This window comes from Schistocerca cancellata, chromosome 3 (assembly GCF_023864275.1).
Source record: "Schistocerca cancellata isolate TAMUIC-IGC-003103 chromosome 3, iqSchCanc2.1, whole genome shotgun sequence".
NCBI lineage: Eukaryota > Metazoa > Arthropoda > Insecta > Orthoptera > Acrididae > Schistocerca > Schistocerca cancellata.
This window is the reverse complement of record NC_064628.1, coordinates 560,229,224-560,250,156: the sequence shown is the minus strand read 5'-3', so window position 1 is coordinate 560,250,156 and position 20,933 is coordinate 560,229,224. Positions and strand designations below refer to the sequence as shown.

The following is a 20,933-nucleotide window of genomic DNA, read 5'->3' as shown; positions in this document are numbered from 1 at the left end:
GATAAATCACGCTACACCCTGTGGTCAACCCATGGAAAGGTTTTTGTTGGACGAATGCCTGGAGAACGTCATCTGACACGTGTAATGCCAACAGGGAAGTATGGCGGAGGTGGTCTTACGGGAGCGTTTTTCGTGGTTGTGGTGTGGTTCTCTCATTATGCTTATGAAAGCGCTATATCTGAAAGGATACGAAAACATTTTAGAACACTGTATACTATGTACAGTGGCAACGGCCTTGCCGCAGTGGTAATACCCGTTCTCGTCAGATCACCAAAGTTAAGCAGTGTTGGGCTGGGCTACCACTTGGTCGCTTGACCATCCGGTCTGCCTAGCGCTGTTAGCAAGCGGGTTGCCCTCAGCCTTTGTGAGGCAAACTCAGGAGCTACTTGATCGAGAAGTAGCGCCTCCAGTCCCGTAAACTGACATACTGCTGAGAGAGTGGTGTGCTGAATACATGCATGACAACAGCATCCAGTGACGCCTGTGGGCTGCGGATGACACGACGACCGGTCGGTACCGTTGGGCCCTCATGGCCTGTTCGGGCGGAGTTTAATTTTTTTAGTATAATGAGTGCAGTAGAGGCACAGTTCGAAAACGTTGATTGTGTCAGCATGACAATGCACCCTGTCTTAAAGCACCGTCTGTGACACAATGATATGAAGACAACGACATTTTTGAAATGGACTCGTCTGTCTAGCGTCCCGACTTCAACACAATGGGACACTTTTAGGCTGATTTATAACACCGACTTCGCTCTAAATCTCACCGTCCAACATCACTTCCTTCCCTGATTTCGGTTCTTGCGGAAAAATGGGCTATAATGCCTCCTCATTCATGCAGATAACTCATTCAAATTGTCCCCGACAGAGCTCAGCCCATCCTAAAGGAGATTGGTAGACACACGTATAGCTGTCCGGACACTTGTTTAGATAATACAGCTGTCTTTCTAGCTATTGTAGTCTTTAGGGCGAAGTTAATAGGCTCATGATAATGAAATGGTGCAAAGGAGGTACGCAAACGTTTGCAGGACCCTGAAGGAACATAGATACAGAGATACTAAAAATGAATCATTAGAAAGACCTTCCGGCAGAGCGAATTAGTTAGTAATTGCACTGTCTGCTAACAGTGAACAATAATAATGAACCAAATCTGGTAGTTTTAATTATTTCATACCGTGTGTGTTTAGTGAGAAGAAGTGATCGTATAGCATTGCGGGCTGGGAGTCCCCACCCGGGGAGTTCGGCTGCCGAGTTGCAAGTCTTTTTAGCTGATGCCACATCAGGCGACCTGCGTGTCGATAATGATGAAATGATGATGAGGGCAACACCGCATACAGTCGCAATCTTTGACGTCGCAGGGAATCGAACCCGGGCCCACTGCATGGCAGTCAGGTCCGTTTACCGCTCTGCTAAAGCGCCGACTATGCGTTTCGTAGTAACTGACGTCAGTTACTGAAACGTTTTCTCTTCAAGAGCTCAGGTACGGGACAAATCGACCTAATAAAGTCTCAATTTTTTCTTATTAACTGCCTGTAATCATACAACTACGATCAAAGAAATTTTTCTCGTATTAATGGCACCTGAAGAAGCAAACGAAATATATTCTTATAGATAACTCTCCGTCAACCGCCGTTTCCTGACAGACAGAGTCTTGGTAAGAAAGATATCTCAAGCACCCAGCTGGGAATCACACTGTTCCACAATGTAGTCCTGAGTGACACAAATTTGCAACTCGTATCTCTCTTTTAATCGTTGAGACGTTCTCCGTTTTTTAATTGCTGTCTTATTAAAAGACCACTTCTATCTGTCCACATCTCCGTTTCAGAAACACCGCAGTCTTCGTTTTCAAAACCCTTTTTAGTTTAGTAGAAGCACTCGTCGCCTCATTTACTGTTCTGTTTGTTCATTTTCCTATCGATCTTGCTATATTTTCAAACTGGCTTAACAGATCGAGGCGGCGCAATGATTAGGACGCTGGACTCGCTGTCGGAAGGACGACGGTTCAAACGCGCGCCCAGCCATCCTGATTTACGTTTCCAGTGATTTTCCTAAATCGCTTTAGGTGAAAGCCGGGGTGGTTCATGTGAAAGGGCACGGCCGACTTCTTTCCCTAATCCGATGGGACGGAAGACATTTCTGTTTGGTACCCTCCCCCAGATCCATCACCACCATAAAAATGTCTTAAATGTAAAAAATTATGCTTTTGCTTTTAAGTAAAAGCATTTTCTTTTAAGTGTGTGTGCACGTTATTTTAGACTGCAGCAGGTTCAGGTTCGATTCCAGAAAACTGTACGATTACTAAAGTCCATATTGACCTCATGGTATATCTTAATAAAATAGTTTGTAGGAACGGAAACTCACATTTATGGGATTCACAGATTTAGAATAACAGTTTCGCAGTCTTGACTGAAACACACTCATTGGAACCTTCAAGTTACCGGAAATAAAATACGGGGAGTGAAAAGTTACCACTAACTTGTATCGATGTCATAAAACTCGAAGGAAATTAAATAAGGCAATGAATGAGAAGAGAGTGAGTGTTGTAGCCTGTCCCCCATGTTGCTCAGTTTGTGAAAGATCAAGCAGCAAAGGAAATTTAGCGAAAATTTTGGAAAGGAAATAAAATTCAGTGGAAAAAATAAAAAAAATTGAGGTCTGTTGGTGACATTCTAACTCTGGCGGAGACGGCAAAGAAATCCTACTTGACTGTGAATTCCAGCCATGAGAAGTTAATCACATGTTTAGGAATTTTCTGCCAGTCTGAAAGATACATCCTGCACTCTTCCACTTTCAATAATTTGGTTTTGTTTCATCCCTAGCAAAAATAATGCATTTTCCATAACACTCTTGCCAGATGGGGGGGGGGGGGGAGTGGATGCCCACCCTAAAAAAATTAAAGAAGAATAAAAGTTAAAACTGATTAATTGTTGTTGGCTTCTGTCAACAACATACTTTTAAGAACATATACTGATATGTAGTTAGTGTCCAGAATCTGAAAATGTCTTTTAACATAGTCTTAGCAATATCAACACCTTCTCTGTAGTACCAGGAATTTGGGAGGGCACTTTAATGCCCACCATAAAAAGTTATAAAAATTCACATCTCGTCAATTGTTGTTTAATTGCAAAATACCTTTTAAGGAGACACTGATGAATAACCAGTGTTGTGAACCTGAAAATACTGAATATGACATTCATTGGCAAAAGTAAGATCTACTAGGGAAACTTGAATTTTTTGTTTAAGTTTAACAGTTTAATTTAAACAGTTGTCCAGTTTGGTAGAAGAACTCATTAGAAACAACAAATATTCTTCAGAATTTTAAAATATAAAGTAACTGATGATGTTCCACTATTTTCAGATGGTGAGCGTAAAGTACCTCCCCCCCCCCCCTGTTCCTAAGTATTGCGATGGTGAATACTGAGGAAATATAAATTTTTTTGCAGTCAAAATTAATTTAGTTTGAGTCCCTACAGCAGAAAGGGGACGATGAAGAAAGGAGAGGCAATTTATGGCTCACGTGTGTCATTTCCTTGTTTCTTTTAAACATCGTAATGTTTTACCGAGTAAGAACCAGGAACTAAAATCTCTGAAGCGGACGATATGTGCAGGTTGCTACAATGCTACCTCATGGGACAGTGGCGCCCTGCCTGCCCCTCTCATTAATCACAGGCGAAGTAGGCTATCTGCCAAACAGCTCTGTTGCATGCATTCTGCCTATGCACCAGCTGCTTGGCCACCCCTGCCCGCATGTGCTCGACCAGTGTTGTAGGATCGCAAATGTTACAGCCCCTGCGACAGGAGTGACAGCATGTCAGCTGTCTATTCACCCCTGCCCAGCTGTGCACGCGAGTAACTACAGCCTGTCAAGAGGTTCAAGTAGAAGACACGCCATAAAGTTGTGTGTTTCACAGGGTTCCTGAGTACGGGTGATGAAGTGGTTCCTGGTAATGCAGGCAACAAGGACCAGCAGCTGGCGCTGACCTGGGTGCAGAGAAACATCGCCAGCTTCGGCGGTGACCCTCAGCTGGTCACGCTGTTTGGGGAGAGTGCTGGAGCCATTTGTGCGTCCTTCCATCTGATGTCGCCACTGTCTGCAGGTCAGTATACAATGACAGTCTTACCCAGCTGTGCCTCTTACACCACTGACTGTTTGTACGTATTATAATGGTCATTGAAATTACAGAAAGTGCCTTAAACTGGTAAATCGTGCGTCTACATGGGTTTTTAACACGCCATGAAAGATAATTACAATTCTGCTACTATAGAAAGTACTCCTAGGTTTCTTTTGGAACTATTCTGTAAGGAAAATCAGTTTACTGAAACTGAAGCATTTATTCATTATTACCTAAAAGAAAAGAGGTTATGTTCGAGGATTCGAACTTAGCAGGAAGATGAAATGTTGGTGTCTACAGGGATACGCAGGAGACAAAAGACACTGACTACAGAAAAAGAGGTTTGCTCCAAGAATATTTATTCGCTTGAAGCATTAAATCGAACAAAATTTCTTTCAATCCAACCCAGGCTGAGGTGTATTGAGCTTTGAACACCTACAGCTGGTTTTCCATTGTCTGTTTTAATGGTGCATTCTTAATTTGCATTTGACTTTTTACGTCTACATTTTTTGCGTTATTTTCCCTCAAAAGTAAGGAAAAATCTCGAATGAAATAAAATGACGGTATGTTTTCAGTCATCAAAATTATTATGGGGTAAGGAAGGAATGAAGATTAGCGCCTAACGTCTCATTTACATTGATACCACTATACAAGAATAGAAACTGATACAGTGAATTAATATGTGTGGCAAAGTCACGACTTGAACCCAGGTTTCCTGGTTACTAGGTAGATGTGTATCCAGTACACCACCCTGGCATTGGGGCTGGCACAGCTCATGAACTACTGTAAACCAATGCCCTACATAGCATAAACTTCAATTCACACCTCATGGAGGTGGAGGAATACATTAGTCCATGTAGATATGTCAGCCACAATCCCAGGGTGGCGTACTGGATACACATCTGCATAGTAAGCAGGAGACGAGGGCTTCAAGTCCCTGCCTTAGCACGAATTTTAATTCTAAGCTTTAGCATTTATCCCTAGCGATGATAAGTCTCCAGGTAAGTGTACTTCCGTCAGATATTTTTGGAGACAGAGCACAAACTAGGACTGTGTCAAGGATGGGGAAGAAATCGGTCACGAAAATTCAAAGGAAACATCCTAGCATTTGCCTGTAGCAATTTAGGGAAATCGTGACAATCTTATATCTGCATGGCCAGACAGGGATTTGAGCTGTTGTCCTCCCCAATGCAATGCGAGTCTTCTCTAATAACTAGAACATAATACAAAGTAGTGCTATAATGAATAAAATAGTGTTTTTTTAAATATATTGGCTGTTAATGACCGTGGCGGAATCTAAATATGAAAAGATTTTTCAGAAACCTCTACCAGTTAGTGATAGCATGTTAATTTGTTGTTGGGAAAGATGCACCGATAAATCATCACTACATATTGTCTTTCAGCCACTGTAAGCTCAGTCAAGTCTGACAGTATATTCCCGACCTGCTCTGTGTAAGACATCTGGTACCAAAGCAGCAGGTACTATACTTCCAAGGAGTAAGAGAGTGGTTGTGTGGGATAGACACATTAAATGGGGACTGCTCTTAGTGGTTCATTAACCTCAGATAGCAAACTTAAGACAATGGTTGTTATTAACAAATTCTCTTTGTAAATTTACAAGTATTATTAAATTGTAACAAAACCTTTTAATTGGCGTGGACCACAGCTAACGAAAGTGGGAATATAGCAGAATCTTATGTGGAAAAGTAATATGTATGTTTCAATCAGATCAAAAGCAATGTGGAGGAGCACAAGAACTAGTCCATTTTATATTGTTCATACTTCAACTTGCACACCAAGTGGAAGTTTGAACAATATAAAATTGACCGCAGAAATCAATGTTGCAATCCACAACCAGATGGCAGCATTGTTTAAAAACCACTGGAGAAATATACTGCCTGAAAAAAGCCAATAACCCAGAAGACATGGTTAGATATTACAATAACTTCCTACCATACACACTATCGGCAGGTAGAGAGGTCATAGAGCTGCAGTTTTAAGTGACAGAATGGCCACCAGAGTTAATTAGTGTTGTTCATTTCTAGTGTTGTTACCAGGCCTGATTAGCTATACAATAGGTGTGGACAGCATCACAAATTGAGTGATCACTGTGAAGGCCACTGCATTGTTGGTAACTCGCCGAGACAGCGTTTTCAGATCCTGAAAAATTTTAGAGGGCGCTTATAGTCAGTCTTCACTGGGATAGTTTGTCAAATCGTATAATATCTACATCTGTGGGACATTCGATGGGACTAGCCCTCGATGTTAAACAGCATTGGAATGTGAGGGCAGAAATATCCGTCAATGATATCTAACCATCAATATTTGCCATGCATCAAGTACATTTTAACCCCTTCAGATCTGCCTGCCATTGAAAAATAATGGACTCCCTGCAACTTTTACGTCATCCCTCACCATTGATCAGAGACTATCAACAGAATGCCTACCAAATTAACACACTATCCATAGGCTGGCGTTAACACCACAATACAAACAAGTACTTTTGGAGTGGTGCCATGTTATAAAACCACAGATCGCCTATGTGTGGTGTTGCGTTGTGTTCATTGATGAATCACAGTTGTGCATTACACCACATAACCTCTTTCAGCGAGAATGGTGGTGACCTAGTGAGGAGTCCAATTTTACAGTGTTTTGGAGAAGCACAGTGATGTTACTCCTGGCCTTATGGCGTGAGAAGCCATATGGTATTACCTCATATCACAGCTGGCAGCAAATGAGAGAACTGTGACAGCAAACATTACATCACAGGCATCATTCATCCTAGTGAGCTACTCCTTACACGACAGTATCAGGCTGACCACCGTAGCACATGTCTCTATGAAATGTATGTGATCTTGAGATACTCCAATGGTCAGCAAGCCTCAGATCTGTTCCCAATAGAATATGCATAGGAGCAGCTCCAGTGTCAACTCCATGCCAGTGCCAGTCTCCAGGGATCACGGACCAGTTACAACAGTTGTGGGCCAGCTTGCCTCTGGAGAGAACACAATAACTTTTCGACACCTGTCACATCCGAGGTAGTATAGGGATTCTGTCCAGATTGGGTGGACCGTCATCCTGGTAAGTGGCCTCATACTGCCAAGTGCTTTGTAAGTTCGAGTTGATTCCAAAAGCACTGAAATAATATCAAATGTCCCCTTAGATCATGAAGTATCTTTTCATTTCATCCTCCCCTTCTGGATTTTTTGACCAGGTGGTCTATCAGAGTCAAGTCACAAGTACAGCTACTTCAAATAGTTATTTTTGCTGCACTCCCACAGAATCCAAGGCCTCCCATATCATTCTGTCCTGACGACTTACTTATCTCAACCACACTAGACTGCACAACAATGCGTGATGATAGTGCAGTAGTCTGTGCACAAGTAAGATTTTAATTGTGCTGGTATATCTGGCACATCAGTATACAGAGGGAACAGGAAATGCATCGACGATATTTTGGAGGTTATTCACGGATATTTTGGTACAAAAAGCCAGGCATTTTCGGCGGCTCGCTACAGAGTAATTGCATATTGTTCGATCTCTTAAACCCGTATCTGCACTACCATCGAAATATTATCAGTATAGTCTGAGTGTCTTGTTTCAAAACAAATGTATTCAATTCACTTGGGGTACACGCTGTTTACAACAGTAAAGTCCACTTTACTCCTCTCCTTCAAGATGGCATTCAGTACAGCTCGGTTTCATCTCAGGTTTCTTGTTCCAGCCGTGTTAGTTGCAAGCTAACAGTGGTACCCAGCAGCACAGATATGTTTGCTGATGCATAGTTGGCCGATTTATATCTCACATGTTTGCTCATCAGATGTGATACAACAACACTATGATAAAGCTATGCTGAGTAGCTTCTGCTTGAGATGGGCAGACCCATTCTTCTCAAGAGTGTGATTAGAACCAATAACTCACAGGAAAGAATGAGCTCCTCCTCATCATTCACTTACTTAAATAAATGCAAAAAAAGAACCTTACTTTTTCAGTCCAAGTCACTATCTTAATTTGAACCAGTTTTGAAAGAATTCAGAAAGAGGATTACTAGTTTTCCACTGTTTCCATTATGGGCTTTGACGTTTTTGGAAAAGTAATACATTTTGGCCATGGTATAAATCTTAAAAAATCACAAACAAATTTGAATACTTCCTATGTAACTGAAATTATGAAATTGAAAATACATAATTTTATTTAAAAGAAAATTTAGTACAAAAACTAGAAGAAAGATTAATTTTCTGGTACTTGAAATTATATGCAGTCATTGCCACACACAACATGACATATGTAAGTGGTACATTAATGCAAACTTTTTCGATTTAAAAATAAAATTTTAATTTTGCTATATCCCATAATCAATAATTTATTTACAACAAACGAATACTTATTTTAAAAATTAGAAATCTAATAAATTTTTTCTTCTTAGTAAGTTCTCCAAGATAGAGTTTACCCATACAAGCGATTGAAATTTTTCAAAACGTGTTTTCAACCAGAAACGTTTTAGTTCTCACAGATCTAAATTTTTCTCTTTACAATTAAAAGCAAAACAAAATGTACTTCAAACCTAAGTTTTTTCATAAATTCCAAAAGTACTGTGAATAAAAATGTAAAGTAAGTTATAGTGATTTAGAAAATTACTGTAAAGAAAAAGATTATTCAAATGTAAGTAGACAAGATATAAAAAAATTATTGATTATTTTAAAATGAAAGAAATGAAGAGAGAACTAAGACAGAAATATAAAAGAAGATCAAACGATCTGTAAAACAAAAATTTTTAATAATTATTCCAAATGTAACAAAGAAAAGTTAATCAATGTCATTGTAAAACTTGTTGCCAAAATTAAAAATAGCGATAGTGAATTGATTAATACATCTTTAAGAAACCTTCATAAAATTTGCAAAATAAAAAATTAAAAAAGTATTCCAAACTTAATACACAACCATTAATACATCTTATTAATAGATCCAAGGGTAAAATTAATAACATTCATATTGAAAGTTATTTTCAAAAGCTTCTGGAAGATAAATATCAAAAATGTAAACAAGAAGCTACCTGAAAGATTACTTGGTTTAAATTTTCGAGATGATTATCTTTAAAAATCACATACACAAATTAAAGGTAAAGCCTCTATTTTTAAAATGAGATTACTAATGTATTAAATTAATAATGGTGATAATATTCTTCAACCACAAGAATTTTTTAATCAAATTAAAGAAGTAGTAGTCACTAAATTCAAGAATATTTTAATATAACAAAGAGCAATTAAAGGAAATATGAAATTTTATAATAATTTTAAAAGACAAGCCATAAAACATGTGTTTAATTTTAAAACAAGTAATAAAGCTTTTTTTGGACAACTTATTTACATGATAACTATCAAAAATCAACAAATAAACTATTAACTGATGTGGAAGAAATGCAAAGAAAAAATCTGCAGCAGACTGAAAATCTCATTCTGGAAACATCCCCCAGGCTGTGGCTAAGCCATGTCTCCACAATATCCTTTCTTTCAGGAGTGCTAGTTCTGCAAGGTTCGCAGGAGAGCTTCTGTAAAGTTTGGAAGGTAGGAGATGAGGTACTGGCAGAAGTAAAGCTGTGAGTACGGGGCGTGAGTCGTGCTTCAGTAGCTCAGATGGTAGAGCACTTGCCCACGAAAGGCAAAGGTCCCGAGTTCGAGTCTCCATCGGGCACACAGTTTTAATCTGCCAGGAAGTTTCATATCAGCGCACACTCCACTGCAGAATGAAAATCTCATTCTGGACAGATTCTTTTATTTCTGATATAAGAACAAAAGATACTTACAAAAAACTAAACCTTTTCTAATCAGGCCTTTGAAGGCACAATGGTAGCAACTGGCTGCTATGTCATCCTCAGCCCACAAGTGTCAATGGATGTGGATATGGAAGGACATGTGGTCAGCACACCACTCTCCAGGCCATATGTCAGTTTACGAGACCGGTGCCACTACTTCTCAATCAAGTAGCTTCTCAGTTTGCCTCACAAGGGCTCAGTTCACCCCACTTGTGAACAGCACTCGGCAGCCCATATGACACCAATCCCAGTGCTAGCACAGCCCTACAATGCTTAGCTTTGGTGATCTGATGGGAACCCGTGTGACCACTGCCGTAAAAATTTTTCTAAAGATATGAAATACATGATAAACAAATTTGACAGAAGCGATTATTCCAAAAAAAATATTAATGAAATTCTGCAAGTAAGCAAGTTTCATTAAAAATGAAGGCAAAAATTGTGGAAAAATTATATTTGAGCATGATAGTTAAAAAGTGACAATGGTTGAATATAAAACCTAAAGGAATTTAAAAAGTCTGAACAATGAAGTGAAATTAGTTTTGATGATTACACAAATTGTTTAAATAACAAAATAAAACAGAAAAATTAATTTCATTACATCATGTAAATATATATTGTATACAGTTTAATAAAGTAAAATTGTTTTAAATGCTGTAAACGACAAATACATTGTATCACAAGACATAATTAATATTTTACCTTATGGTCATTATCAAACAATAAAATATGACAATTAATAAATTACTTAAACAAATTTATTCAAAACAGACTATAAACTTTAAAATATGACCTCTATATCTGACGGGTTTTTAATATTTCTTCATGATATGCTAATTTTTTATGCTTTCAAACATATTTTATAAACAAATTTCCCATAATAACTTTCTTGTTAATTTACTAGATGTTTTAACTATTTTTCAAAATTTTCAAAAGCAAATTTTTTCCAGTGTTTAATAAGTTCTATTCTATGTTAATTAATTTCCCTATATTCTTTTTTTTTCTTTTGCATTCACTCAGTAAAACTCGTTTTTGAAGGTCTATTTATATTTGTAATTTTTATTTCTTTATAAATTTCATTTTCATGTTTGCAAAAAGGTCAAATAATTTTATTTTTGCTTTACATTATAAAGAAATAATGTAACAGAATTTAAAAACATAAAAAATTTATAAATCTGATTATATATAAATAGTTTCATTTTTAGGTATAAAAAATAAAAGACTTAATTATAACGATCAAAGAGTGTTAAAGATTATATATGAAAATAATTATCTTTGATTTAAAGCCAAATGTCTTTTTTTTTTGCTTCTCACCTGAAATATAAATCCAATTATTTCTTTAGCATATAATGTAACTTTGAAATAAATTTTTTCCTCCAACTGAATGAAAAAAATTTTATATTTTTATACCTATAATAACAACTTCAATGAGTAATTAAAATATTCAGATATATCTAAAACTATTATTCCACAAGCTACATTTTTTGGCTTATCAGGTAATTCATCAATCAAAAATGTGATGAAAATATAAATTTTAAATTGTTTAACTAATTTTTCTATATCAAAACTAGGACAAGGATTTAATTTTTTTTATTTTCTTTAAATTTGTTATTCTACATCCAATTCCTTTCTTTACAATACCTTAATTATATTTTGCCTTGTTCTTCAAATTTTAGGAGCTTTTTTATTCTTTACAACTGCATTCCCAATTGCTGCAGATCCACTAGAAACTGAATCAACAGTTCCTAGATGCGCTAATGGTAACAATAATGTTAAAACGTCCACCTCCTTCTTTTATGTCGCTTTTAATCATTAAATATTCAATTTTTTTTTCACAAGAGGAATATCAAATCTAATTGGTAATTTCTTCTTTTCTGTGTATCACTTAAAATTGGTACAATACTATGTAGTTGTTCATTATTTATTTTACCTTTGGTTTTATTTCACCACTTATAAGTTTAGTAAAATCAATACTAGAGTTATTAATTTACATAGATTAAAAATTGCCATCCATTTTCAACAACATATATGCCCATTCCAACCTTTCGTTTTCCATACATTATTCCTCTAACTGCAGTTGCAGCTAATTTTTCACGAATTAAGGCATCTCAAGCATACATTCTTTCTTTTGCAGCTGATTGAAGTTTTTATCAGCTTTGTGACTTGTTCATAATTCTCTGTATAAAAAATATCATGTTCCTTACATGTTTCATCTAGTGGCTTTGTCACCTCTAACTTTTAACTAATTTAGTAAAAGATCCACATTAATTATAACAAGGACATGCACACCAGAGTTAGGTAAATTATTTAAAGTAAAATTTACCGTTCAGTTTACATATTTTTCTCTTTTCCCATGTTTATAAGATGTGTTATTCAAAATTTTAATGAAATATGGTGTACCTTTTGGATTATTCATAATGAAGTACGTGAATTTATTTCTCATCAATTTTGTTATTGCAACTTTGTCATTGCAGTAATCTTTGTTCTTACCAATTTCTGCTTCATGGATAATTGTTTAACAGTTTATTAAGTCACAAACATTTTTTACAGATTTCCAGAATGTATGTGATAAACTCTTCAAAATGTTATGGAGTGAGGTTTAGCTTTCAGATTGTTGATACCAAAGTCAGGCAATTTGTGGACACTTGTGTTATTGCAACTTTTTCATTATCATAATTTAATTTCCAACTAATTCTTCTCAATGGATTACAGTTTATATATGAATAAATTGATGATCAAATTCATCCAGATATATTCAGCTGGTGGTTTAGAATACTTTTTCTATGTTTTCAATAAATATTTCGAATGAATCATTTAGACTTATTTCTGAAAAACTAGAAAAGTATGCAACAACAAGTGTTCTCATCAAATTATTATGTTTATTTCATTTATTTCAGTTAATTTTACTTGGATTATTATCAGGATATGCAATATTCGAGTCGAATAACATTCTTGCAAAATTTTGTAAATCAAAAGAATCTAATTCTATTCCCAAATTATTCAAAGTAATTTGTTTTTTAAGAAAAGTTTTTTCTTCAGTCCATCAGTACCTTCATATTCTTTTTCATTAATGTTTAATTTATCACCACTGAATTCAACTTAATATTTACTGATGTATTGAAAAGTACTGACAGGCCTTAACCCACAAACAGTATTTTCACTATGATTTATAGATTTTAACTTTATTTCACTTACATTTTTTTTTATCATCGTCATCTTCAAATTTTTTTGTCTTTAACTTCTCTTCATGTCTTTCTGATTCATGTGACATATAATCTCTTTTATCACTATCATTGTGTTTAAAGCTTTTATATTCAACACTTTTATGTTAAACATTAGCATAACATTTATATTAAACTTTTAATGTTTTAAAAAATTCTTTATCTTTTCTCTATATTTAGCCATTATTAATTTTTCTTCTCATATATATTGTTACAAAACTAAATTCATAATTAGTGCAGGATTTACTACATATTTCTTTAAAATCGTCAAACTTTAAATTACCACCAACAAATTCATTTAAATATCATTTAAATTTGTTTCATCTTGTCTGAAAATGAAGAACATCTCTAAACTATATCCTGATTTTCAAGAATAAAACCGTCAAAAACAACAACTGAATTCTTGATATTTTGATTCATCTAGACTTTTTGAATAAACATACAGGTGATTAATTTTTTCCAGTTTAACCATCCTCATGCTAGAATATAATTATTAATTGGTAATGCTGTTTTTCCACAACCACTTGTTTCTGTTATTGAACATTGAATAGAGTATGGTATAAGTTTATATTGATTATATTTTCATTTTTCATGACTTCTTTTTTTCTTAGTTCAATTGAGCGATAATTCATCTATTCTTAAAAACCATTAACTGTTTCACTAAAAGAAACTAATAAAAATGTTTACATAGTTGTTTATTCAACTTTTTCACTACAAATATTATACCAACAAATATTACACTATTCTTGAATGAAGAAACGATATAAATTCCTGTTGATCAATACAGTTTCGAAATATTTAGAAAAATTTATTTAATGGATAAACCTAATATACATTTTATATATTTCAAATAGAGTTCTTAAATGATATTTATATTAAATTATTTATGGATAAATTATTTATGGAAAAATTAGACCATTTTTGGATTTAATAATCAGATTATTCAAGCCAATTCCACTTGAATTAATAAATATAAATTTTTATTTAACTGATGGATTGTTCATTAAACATAATAACCATTTTCATAGAGAAACTAATATTATTTCTTCATTTAAATCAAATTGTAAATTTGGAGGACAAATAATTTATTAACTAAATTATCCTCGAAATATTCTAAATTTTGTCACTATTCAAAATTTAATAATTACCATCACTAATGAAAATGATAATTTGATTCTTTTCAATAGCGCTTTTGTGGCAGTAATTCTAAAAATGAATTAATAATTTTTCCTAAATAAATCATGAAGAAAATCAGGAGTTATCAGTTTTACTCATTTCCTATTAATGAGAAAACAAAAAAATAATTTAGATTTTCCTAACAAAAAGAGAAATTAATATTAATATTGGCAATCGATTGATTGATCCTAATTATTCACATCTTTTTAGTACATTTGATGTTATTCACACTGATGGAATGGGTAGCTGAGTTTATGATTGTAAATCGAATATTAAAATAATTCGTAATTATGTCTTATAATCGTTTGGTGTTATTACAAATAATGAATACAATATTTTATCTAGAATAGAATATTCTGTTACTTCTCCATCAACTCTAATTCAGTAAACTTCATCTCTATCAATAGAAGAAACTATGAAAGGACATATTGTTAACTTTGATAAAACTGAAAACAAACTAAAAAAATTACTTTATCCATGAGAATTATTTCATAGGCTCTTTAAGGATTTAAAAGTAACAATTTTTGAATGAGGTTTAACAGTAATTTTCACTTGGAGTTCAAGAAAAAGATCAAGAAGTTTCTATTCTTCGATGGACTACTAATAATGAAAATAATACACTTCCAAAATAAGTCAAATTGTTCAAAAAGTACGAAAATTCATGTTCTTGTTGTTACATATGAACCAGAATATTCACTTGGACTAGAACAAGAATGATTAAAAATTCCGAAATTTCCAGTTTCTTTCTTTGACCTACAAACAATTGAATTTGCTGGATGAAATGGAAAAAGAAGTTTTGAACTACATTTACTAATTATTATAATTCTCCAGAATGAGATTTTCACTCTACAGCAGAGTGTGTGCTGATATGATACTTCCTGGCAGGTTAAAACTGTGTGCCTGACCAAGAATCGAACGCGGGACCTTTGCCTTTCGCGGGCAAGTGCCCTACCATCTGAGCTACCAAAGCACGACTCACGTCCAGTACTCACAGCTTTATAATTCTGTTGAATTTGATAGCCCTTCCTTAATTTTTGTTATTTTACCAACTAACCGAAAAAGTAATCATGTAAGTGATGCTTTTTTTCATCTGATATGTGAAATTACAAAATTTCTGTGTAAAAAATGGAAGAAATGAAGTTTTTCCTCAAGTATAACTCAATCTTGATCCACAAAATAACTTTGTAAAAGCTTACAATGCCCTCACATTTTTCAAGTGAGTAACAGTTAAATAATGACATAGATACATTCAATGCTATTGAAACTTACCCTATCAGTGTAATAAATGTGCCTAGATGACTGAATGTTGTAACTACTCAAAAAACAATTGTGATATTATATGCATTTTAATGAAAATATACCCCTTTATACAATTCCATAGATAATTGTGTATGGCAAAAAGAATTTAACTTACGATCCACAACACAGAATTATAAACGAAAATTTTTAATTAAATAAAAGAATAACAAATTAGAAATGTTACAGAAGTGTTAACCTCATGCTTACATTTCCTTTTGAAATATTTTCAGTCAAATATGGCAGAGAAAAAAAAATTAATTTGATATTTTGGCTATTTCTTGAAGAATTTTTAAAATATTGTACAAGGACAAATATAATCTCTTAATAATTTTGGTAGTTTGTAAAATTCGTAGGTCTCCTCTCTACCTGTTTCATAATAATAATAATCTGCTATATTTCTTGCAGTAATGGATCAGAGTGAGTTTGATTTCTGAATTTCTTTCAAAATATCTATTTTTTAATAATAATAATTAGCTTTTTTTCTGTTATGTAAAATAGAGATTTCAATTCTTTAATTATTTCCCAAATATCTATAACTTACTTCTCATAATCATAAAATGATCATATACAGGTTGTCTCACCTAACTCTGCCACCTCAAATATCCCTGGAACGACTATAGATATTCAAAACCGGGTTTCACCAGCATAAACATAGAGCAGGGACTTAGGAAACCAAACACTGTGCGAAATTTTAAAATATAAACAAATACTATTTTCAATACAAACCTCTGTATTTTTAAATGACACCCCCTATTATTTCATATGCAATCAACAGCATGAAAAAGCACAAAAATAGTGGCATTGGTTGCATCACAATATGTCAAATACATCCCGAGAAATAGCGAAGTGAAGCTGATGCTTGAAATAAATGAAGCACACAGCTAGAGGAAGTCCTGAGACTTAAGCATGCACCTCATGCTGCCGCTAATCGTGATGTGATTGATGTAGTATGTCAGTGAATGGTGTGGTGTTGTATGACAACACATCATTGGCCCATATTTCATTGATGGCACTCCTAAAGGGGTATAGTTTAGCGCCTTCTGGAGCTGTACCTTACTTAAACCTGTCCACCTCATGATGTGTCAAATAATGCTACATGATGGATGTCCTGCACATAACATTTATTGTTGCAAAATGACAACTACAGGTATAGTTAGTGGTAACACACTTGGTTTCACGTTTCTAAACCTCATAAGTTCTTGTGGCTTGTAAAGGATAGCAATGGCGTCACAGTGTCTGACATAATGTATCACACATAGTACTGGGCTCAGGGTTGCCTGGACTGCCACCTGTATCCTGCCATAAACACATCATTGTCACCATGGCATGCTCTACCTTCAGTGTACAAGTGTCTCCTAACGTGCAGTTCACATATATTGCCACATTAAAACTTGTTTTCTTGTGGCTTGTTACATTTGCCGTCATCTAGTCGATATACCGGCCTTCAGTAATGAAGAAAAACTAGCTATTACTTTAATTTATGGCGAATGTCACAGAAATGCAACTGCAGCTGTGACACTGTATGCTGAATGCTACCCAGATCGGTGGAGTCTGTCACGTCGAACAGTTGGCAACATCTACAAGACACTCAAGGAAACAGGAAGCTGGGCTCCCACAAAACATCGACGTACAACGCCAGCGACTGGCAATGGAAACGAAATTGCTGTTCTGGCTACTGTAGCGCACAGTCCTCAAGTGGGTGTACGAGAAATTGGACGAAGTGTAGGAATAAACCACAGCAGTGTGTGCAGAATTTTGCATCGACATCAGTTTCATCCATTCCGTATCTCACTGCACAAGACCAGTAGGGGAATGACTTTGAATCCTGCATTACATTCTATCATTTTGCACTTCAGCAGTTGCAAAGTAATCCAGTATTCCTAAGTAATACGTTGTTTACGGACGAGGCTTCATTTACTGATCATGGTAATGTGAATCTGCGAAACATGCACTTCTGGTCCGTGCAAAATCCCCACTGCATTCGCCAAGTTGCTCATCAACGATTGTGGAGTATCTATGATTGGTGCAGTACCATTGCTAACTGTATTGTAGGCCTTTATTTTTACTGTGGAACATTGAATGGACAGTGATATGCAACTTTTCTTCAACACACACTACTGCTCCTCATGGAGAATCTAGGATTGGAAACTCGTCTATCAATATGGTTTCAATATGATGGATGTCCTACACACAATGCAAAAGTTGCCAGAGACGTTCTAGATGCGACATTTCCAAATAGGTGGATGGTGCAGGGGGGTACTGTTTGATGGCCAGCATGGTCCCCAGACTTGGCGCCATTAGACTTCGTTCTCTGGGGCGCAATGAAAGTATGAGTGTATCAAGAACCCCCAACGACAACGACAGTAGAGGATATGCAACATCGTATTACTGCGGCATGTGCGGCAATATCTGTAGAAACTCTACAATCTGTGCAACACTGTCTCGTTACCCGTCTGCAAACGTGTATTGATGCAAACGGAGGGCACTTCGAACGTATGTTGATGTGACACAGTTTCAGTGATCAAGATGTGGGTGTATTTTCTGTGCTGGATGTAATGCACGACAGTACAGTTTCAGTGGGCGACAGGCCACTAGTAAATGTGTTTAGCAAAATGAACTAAAGTGTGTTATCTCTAATTGCAGCTCTAGTTGTCATTTCGCTAGAATAAACATACATTTACAATGTGAAAAACGTAATTTTTCGTTGGATGTGTTACTTGTTTATTTTTGTGGATTGTGTATACCTTCCTATTCTGTGAGCCCTTGACACAGGCAGCGAGAGGTGTACGCTTGAGTCTCAGGACATGCGTTAGCTGTGTGCTTCATTTATTAAAAGCAACAACTTCCCTTAACAATCTCTCGGGATGTAATTGATGTATTGCAATGCAACCAATGTCATTATTTTTCCGATTTTTCATGCTATTGATTGCATGCGAAATAATAGGTGTGTTCACTTAAAAGTACACCATTTTGTGTTGAAAATAGTATTTGTTTACATTTTAACATTTTGCACAGTATTTGGTTTCCGAAGCCCCTGCCGTACATTCATGCTCGTGAGAACCGTTCTTGAATATCTATTGTTGTTCCAGAGGTATTTGTGGTGGCATAGTTAGGTGAGACACCCTGCATAACATTCTTCAGAATTAAGTGCTTTTAAACGATCAATAGCTTCATTATATTCATTTCTCAAATATTTTATAATTAATGATCTAAAATATTTTTTGGAAACTTTACTTTTGACTTTTTCGTCTCTTGTTTCATTGAAAATACTTTTATCAAATTTAAATTCCTCCTACGCATTAATCATGTTTTGTTTTAACTTATAAAGAAAAAATTTAATAAATTTTTATATTTTTATAAATAAAAAATTCGGTTGTTTTAATAGATAAATGTTTGATTGTGGGATATAGCCAAACTGAAATCTTATATTTAAATTGAGAAATTTTTAAAAAGTATACTCCTTGCACCAGAATTGTCATCACTATACTACTCATGTATCCAAGAGTAAGATGAGTAAATGCCATTTTTTGTATACAAAAACTATGCATCATGATTGCACATGAGGTCGTTCAAGTAATTATAGTCAACTTACTCATCCAAGATGCTACATCCATAAAAAGTTTTGAATTTATTGAACTACCACAGTTCATTCTTAAATACAGACTATTCATGGGTACCATGAGGACTTCAGAAGCTGTGTGAAAACTACAAGACATACAGACTGCAAGTGATCAATAGACAAACGTCAATACATTTGTGTCATGCGTGGAAGTTGTAGACATGATCTTCATGGGAAAGAGGGACAGAAACCCAATTTGAAATTCTGTCAGTAGGTTGTCTATCTTGAGGCATGAACTAATTCGATTTGCAACAAATGAAAGACACAAGTCACAACAAAGGGTGCCAGGTTGTCGCATCCATATTATGTGTACACCAATCAAACGGCAAAGCTGGTATGGGTTCTCGCATGCACATGAAGGTGCTGAACAGAAGCCTGTGGCAGATTGTCGCAAGCATCTTGCACCTTTTGTTGCGATTCAGTAATGGTTCTTGCAGCCCTGGACAACAAATACATTCCCATTTCATTATGTCCCAAACGTCCTCAATTGGCGAGAGATCTGGTGATCTTGCTAGCCATGGTAGTAATTGTACAGTGCGAAGAACACGTTATAGCCATGTGGGAAACTGCATTGTCCTGCTGAAGAACTGCATCACCTTACTATCGAATGAATGGCAGTAGCGTGGTCTACATGTGTGGAGTTGTTCCACAGCCCACCGTCCAGAGCAGCTAATCACCACTGATACGTTATGTTGAGCATGCGGAGCATTCTGTCAGTACCTCTATCTAGCTTCCCAGACGCCTACAATGCGACCCCATTCAAAATGCTGGAAGTGTACAATACAAGTACGTCAGTGGGGCGTGGTTGCACCCTAGAATGAATGTTTCAGGCACTCTAAACTCAGTGCAGTTACTGGCTGCAGTGACAAAACAGAAAGTATAGACACGAGCCTTCTGAGCGCCATCTGATTGCTGATGACAGTGACAAATATATCACTAATATTACAAACCCGCAGTATGCACATATTTTAGACTGGTGCCACTGAACCCTGGCCTTGACAGTGTGGCATTTCCTTTCCAGCAGTGCATATTCAAGTCTTTTTTTATATTATGTCCAGCCACATTAAAAAGACCACCTGTCAAAACCCAGGAAATTTTACAGCACTGTCCCCTGCAGAACATCCAGGGAGAAAGTCCACGAGTTTCTGGAAGTTACAAACAGGGATGTGGAGTCATGCCCACTCCATTGCAGCTGCGCTAGGATCCATAGCGCGAAAAATCCTATCGAGGTGGTCCTACATTTTCTCAATAGGATTTATATCTGAGGAGTTTGGTGGCCAGGGTAGTACAGTAAACTCATATCGGAGCTGTGTGACACATTGCATTGTCCTGCTGGTAGATGCCAAACAAAGAAATGGACATGGTCCTCAGTGATAGATACATACTTGTGTTGATCCATTGTGGCTTCCACAATGGCGATTGTAGCAAAGTGTTTGCTCTCAGATTTTTCACACAGTACATGCTAGTGGCCATTCGTCCAGTGTAAAACAAGATTCATCTGAAAAGACCGCCTGTCGCCACTTAGTGGGCGTCTAGCTGCAATGCTGGCTTCCGAATCTCAGCCTTCATCTCCAGTGAACAGCAAGATTGATGAAGCAGCTGCTTGCTGCAGAGGCCATACACACAACTTTCGTTGAACGGACATTGAGGAGATATTGCTGGTAGCCCCTTGGTTCATCTGCCTGGTTAGTTGCTCAA

General features: G+C 35.9%; 1 protein-coding gene across 1 annotated transcript in view; it reads left to right on the top strand.

The window, feature by feature from the left end:
* Positions 1–20,933, top strand: part of LOC126175409 (juvenile hormone esterase-like) — a 114,103-nt gene that overhangs the window by 40,028 nt on the left and 53,142 nt on the right. Inside the window, exon 4 of the mRNA XM_049922204.1 lies at positions 3,911–4,096. Coding sequence (XP_049778161.1) covers positions 3,911–4,096 — 186 coding nt within the window. The remainder of the gene's footprint in view (positions 1–3,910; positions 4,097–20,933) is intronic.